Source organism: Lasioglossum baleicum, chromosome 2, assembly GCF_051020765.1.
Source record: "Lasioglossum baleicum chromosome 2, iyLasBale1, whole genome shotgun sequence".
NCBI lineage: Eukaryota > Metazoa > Arthropoda > Insecta > Hymenoptera > Halictidae > Lasioglossum > Lasioglossum baleicum.
This window is the reverse complement of record NC_134930.1, coordinates 20854278-20860277: the sequence shown is the minus strand read 5'-3', so window position 1 is coordinate 20860277 and position 6000 is coordinate 20854278. Positions and strand designations below refer to the sequence as shown.

At 42.3% G+C, this 6000-nt stretch overlaps 1 protein-coding gene across 2 annotated transcripts in view; it reads left to right on the top strand.

Annotated features, from left to right (window-relative positions):
- The first annotated feature begins 408 nt into the window (after positions 1-408).
- Positions 409-6000, top strand: part of Gycalpha99b (guanylate cyclase 1 soluble subunit alpha 2) — a 63210-nt gene continuing 57618 nt past the window's right edge. The window contains exons 1-2 of one of the 2 annotated variants that reach the window (XM_076438714.1): positions 409-899; positions 971-1515. In XM_076438714.1, coding sequence (XP_076294829.1) covers positions 1276-1515 — 240 coding nt within the window. In that variant the 5' untranslated portion in view covers positions 409-899; positions 971-1275. Of the gene's footprint in view, positions 1516-6000 lie in introns of both variants that reach the window. The other variant, XM_076438704.1, reaches the window with a different exon arrangement.

Here is a 6000-nt window from a genome sequence, read left to right as displayed (position 1 = left end):
AATTAATTCAAAAGATAGTGCTTGTTATTTCAACACTATATGGTATTCATTAAGCGTTACCATCCCTTTCCTTCAAACATCTCGAAACGAGGAATACAAACTTAGCTCACTTTCCTAATTACGTGCAAATACCGCATCGATCGGCAAAAAGTATCAAGGATGCATTTGCAATCGCAGCAGGCAAAGATACCATCAGGCAGAGAGTCTGAGAGTCATGCAAGTAGAGCATACTCGCAGGTTTTCGTTTGCGGTTGAAAGAGCTGCATGTAAAGAGAAAAAGCCGGTGCCTCGGTCGGTCGAGAGGGGTTGAAAATTCGCGCAGGCGTTTCCACCGGCGTTCATCGTGGCGCCTCGACGCTCCTCGACGCCCCCTCGGGTATCCAGCAAGCATCGTTCCCCTCTCATCCTCTCTGTTCACCCCCTTCCACCCGGGGAACGGCGACTCGGCGCTGCTCGCTGCGCCTCGGTCAATCCGCGACTAGTATGGCGCTACGCGCTCCGACACGGCATCGTACGTAGCGTGCTTGCAAATCAACGTCGGATCCTTGCACACTGTATTCGGTGAAAAGGTTTGAACGCGCGCGAATTCTCATTGGAAGAACGAGTCGTTTAATCAACGGATCTTTAACGTTCTTGGCGGTTTATCATCAGCGTTGGAGTGCGCGTGTAGGTTGCTAGAGCGTGTTCCACGAGAAGACGAAGGAGGGAGAAGAACCCCAGTCAAAGTGAGAGAGAGAGAGCCTGGGCTGATTGTTTTGCGAGGCGTCCAGCGAGAGAGAGAGACAGAGAAGGAGCAAAGCTGAGAGGGACGGAGGACTCTGATCCCCGTGTTAGGGGATGGTATGTAACCGCGTGCACCGCTGGCTGACCCGGTGAGATCGTAGAGAGGACGCCGGGTGGTAAGTGCTGATTGCATTGCGGTAACACGGACTGCGATAAGCGCGCCTGCCAGTAATAAGTGAAATGATAGCGTCGTTAGCTGCGGCCTGGAACACGAGGGCGGATGGTCGTTGCGGCAGGTGTCCGGTCCGGCGCGGGTTCTGAAGCAACGATGCTAGAGAATCGGTTGACACTGGGACCAGACAAGATAGAGAGGTGCAAAAGTAGCCCGTACACGCTCGAACGGAAGTGAACCATCCGACAAAGGCTCGCTCTGAGAGATTTAAAGAGCAAACGGCTAAGAACACGGGCACTCTTCGATTAGAGCGATAAGGAGGACCCACTGTCCTGCGTGACCACGAATCGCCGATCTCTTCCAGGGCCGATACAAACAAAATGGCATGTCCTTTCTCCAGAGATCCATTCAAACCCAGCTATGTGGACGAGAGCAGCGACGAAGGTAACGATCGACAGAGGATCGGCAAAATTGGAAAAGACAACGGGTCCAGGTCCAGACAATCTTCGTTCGATGTACCCACGTCGGCTATGCGAGAGGAGGCTAACAATGGAAAGAGAACGAAGACCATCAACCTGCTGCACCTGAGGAGCGCTGTCCTCGTACTGACCAATCCAACGGTATTTATTTAGCTTTCATTATTTTTGTTTACAGTCGATGATCGAAATTTCGGAACCATTTGGTTTATAAATGAAAATTGCAAATGTACATTTAATATATTAACGCGAAGTTTATGGTTCATGGCTGAGGATTTTTTAAAAGAATCCTTCAATAACAAAATCCAATAATTTCCTCCGGGATTATTGTGTAGAAGAAGATTTTCAAGCTTCTCCATTTGATGCAGCACAATTATTGAAACACCTATTGATAGCTACCGGTAGATAAAGTGTTAAATGTACATTTCGCACGGTCGAAAAATCAGTTTTCCACGCTGTGGATCTAATAATTTCATCACACACCGTAGTTAATCTCGGGGCTTTGGGTTCGGGCAAAGTTCGAGAGTTATTTGCTGTGGTTAGGCCTGTTAAATAGGTCGGCGCTTGTTTCGATCGTATCTAGCTTTGCAACGTCTTAATAGCCTAAGTGAATTCTTCATAATTCACGTCTTTACGAGCAAGTGCCTGCGAAACTGTTTTAACTTTTAGAACTCGAGTGGCGACTCCGAGGCACCGCTAAATATTGCTATATCAGTGATGTAGAACAATTGGCTTATGTTATCAAATTATCTTATGTGAAATAAATTACTAAACGTTTGAGTATTGCATGGGTAAGTTATTTGAACAGAGTCGTATAGAATGGAATTATTCCAGGTCAGAAGAAATGTTTAGTTTTTGTGTTGAAACAGTTCCGAGTGCAAAGGGTTAATAAAATGAAGACCCTTAACGAAGCCAGCTTTAAACATTTCTCCCGATCCTGGGAATAATTCCATTCTATACGATTTTATTCTTTTCATAGATGTGAAACTGATGTAATACCTCGTACAATGCTTAAATATTTGGAAATTGATTAGTAGACTGCGGATCTTTATGCAAAATAAAACATGTTTGCATTGATTGCAGGACATACGAGCCAAATAAAAATTGAATTCTACTTTTAATTATCTTATTAAGCTGAAACTAATACGTCGATGTCCTTCAGTACTTTTAACATGTCCGCTGCTTTAAATTGTACGTGTCCATTTTTGTCATAAATGCATAAAATCTACAGTCTATTGATTAGATACCGACATAATTAATAATGTAAACAATACTTTGAATAATGGTACAGCAATTTTTACGATATAACAGCATCTTTGTGAATCTGGAAACTGTGAATTCGTGAAAAACTGCGATTTACAAACAGTAGATATCCATAATAGAAAAAAGACAACTTCTTCGAACATGAAATTGATTAGTATTAGAAAATTGTTTCTGGAACACTCAGTATAAAAATGTTCCTCTCGTTTTCACCGTATAGGCGTCTAGGTATCGCTAATTAACATCTCTAGCGAACGGTAAAAAGCAACCAGAGATTCGTTCAACGAAAACGCTTGCAGAAAACGTTTGGGATGACTGTGCATCTACAGCGGAGCCAGTGCAGAGCGCCTGCACGCTGCAGCGAGGCTGAAGCGCGCAAAAATTTTGCGATTAGTTTGTCAGCCGCGGGAACAAGAACCCAGACAAACTTTGAACAGGCTGGAACGCGAAGTTTGTTCTACCGAGTGGGGAACCGAGACTTTGTACGTCTTCCTCGACGTCCCCCCCTCTCCCCGTTCCCTCTCCGAGTTCGTCCTCGACTCGATGAATTTTTCAGAAAACTCTCCGATTCAATTTTCCCGCGGCTAAGACGTTTCTTTATCTTCTCGATTGCTGGCTGCGAGAGCCAGAAGCGCCGTGCAAATGACCAATCCCCGTTCCCCTCCGCGATTCGGCCGTCCATCTGTGATCCTCTTAGACTTAGACGGTCCTTGAGAATCAGAATCATGAGATATCGTGTGTCATCCCTCAGGATAGAACCCCCTGCCAGTCGCGCTCTCCTTCTTTATCCTCCGTATCGATCAACGTCTTATTAAACAAAATAGAAAGCTTCTCTTTCGGAAAGTGCGATCCCAGAGAAATTCTGTCGTTTTTCACGGCCACTCCTGCGAATACATTCCCGACCGAAATCAATACCAACGGAATAAATTTGTAGTACGATATCCACAGCAAAGATGATGTTTTCTTGAACAAGTGTCGTTACGTTTCTTTAATCCATAAGCAGACTTTCTAAATGTTCTTCGACTTTGTTGTTCCTCGCGGTTGCGGATGTGGAACAATGATAAGAAGGACGATGGGTAAGTTTTCTACCCTTGCGACGCTTTTCCGGCCGGTTATCACCAGCTTGTCACGGTTGGATAAATTCGAATAGAATTCTATATCTTGTTATATTGTGTCTCCCTGCTCGTATTATGAAAAACTGGAGGGCTTTGATTAAAGGCGCTCTTAATTGCTCTGCTGATTAAAAAGAGCGAAGCGAATACAAAGTGGCCTCATTACGCATCGACGAATTACAATGAATAATATGTTAGTGTTCTCGGCGCAACGGTTCGATCAACTAATTACGAAAAAGCAATTACATTATAAAATCTTTCTCAGACGCAGTTTTTCTACTTTCTTGAAAAGGATCCACACATGGATCAAAACGTCGAAAGTTTAAGTTAACGTTCAAAATTTGCTTTTTCGTAATTAGTTGATCGAACCGTTGAATATTAGTTCCTGAACGTTTATAATATCGATCTCTGCTATTGGTTCCAGAATCGTGATGATATCGGTTCTGGTATCGGTTCCAGAACAGTAATATCGATTGCAATATTGGTTTTAATAACGATTCCGGACATTATTGCTCTCTGCGAATAGCCACCGAGGTATTTTAAGTTTACAGTGCCAGCTTCACATCTCCTACCGCTCTCTCCTCTTTCTCTGCTGTACTTTCCCCGACTGAAAATATTTTCCCTGATCATTGTTTGCCCCTACAAGGTCTTCATCTTTCGAATCCAAACAATCTTAGCTCAGATTGTTCTTCTAAACAATCGTTGTATTTCCTTTGATAATATCCATCATTACATTGCTCTGTCTAAGTTTCCATAATGCCATTGCATCTGCGACAATTCGTACAAATTTAAACAATTAAATTTCTGGCCAGCTTCGCTTCCCTACGTATATGGTACGTATGTATGTATTTGCATACTCTGCAATGTTGCTTCCGGAAACTGGAGTCGGCCCGGGACTCGAGCTGGCATTGTTACATTATGAAATCTATTTTAGTAAAACCGCGGTTTGATGCTAAATTTACCTGACATTAAAAGCGACTAGTATATTATAAAAGATATACTTGAATAAACAAGTCTATCAAATCGACTTACATGATAAAACCTATTTTAGTAAAATTATGGTTTGACATTAAAACTCTCTGTGACTGGTATAATATAATAAATTTACTTGGATAAAAAAAGTCTAGCAAATCGATTCCCATGAAATCGTCTTTATAATTTGAACAACTGTAAAATAAAATATCTGAAAGCTGATTGCTTGCCCACGTGAAATATTATTTAACATCAACGACCTATATTCGCAGCAACATGCTAATTATCATCCCACGATCATATCTGTTTCGTATTTATACGAAAATTCATTGTAAAGCTCGCGCGAACGACAAATCAATATGTCAACGGATTAATAAATTGTTTAAAATTTTCATCGGGCAACGTGAACATCAATTTCTCCAATCAAAACCTGTTCTCGGCGATCATCCTTCTCGTTCGGTATTAAAGTGTTTCATTTTGAAAGCCACTTTGCCGAAGCACGAGCAATCATGGTCAAAATTGTCTGTCGAGACACAAATTTTTCGGAACAAGGCGATGCATCTCTGCCGGTGGCATCATCAGAGATTCCATCCTCTTCATCGGTAAAACCATACGAGATACAGTGAATATACGGGAACCTTGGGAATGCCATCATCGCCTCATCTTCGCTCGGAGATTACAGTACAATATTCTAGAGGAAACAGCCTTGCTCCGCCGCGTAATATTACGTACTCTTGCAATAAAACTTCGATACGTTATGCTTAAAAGATCTCCGTCGAGGAGGAGCCGTTCTGCAAACGCGATTATAGCCGGCGGCGTTACGTTCTGATTAGAGCGAAAAGAGAAGAAGTCGTTCGGAAGTTCCGCATTCGCGAGATCCGCACAATATCACACAAGTAATATAAAAATATAAAAACCTTCGTGGAAGTGTCCTAAATGTCGTTTAACATTCACAGAAATTTCTTCCGGCAATCCCGACAATTTTTATATCGCGAGATCGTTGCATATGAAATGTCCGTTTTGATAAAGAAATTATATTAAAATCTGTGCGTTCATTATAGACAATTTTCAAGTCCTAAAACGATTGGATACAGCATTTTGGGAACACATCCAATTCACGGTCGCGTAATTCTACGCACTCCTGCAATAAAACTTCAATACGATACTTGCTTAAAAGATCTCCGTTGAGCGGGAGCCATTCCGGAAACAGGATTAAGTTTTATGAACTCTCATGGTATTTAAAATCTTCACAGAAGTGTCCTAAATGTCGTTTAGCATTCAAAGA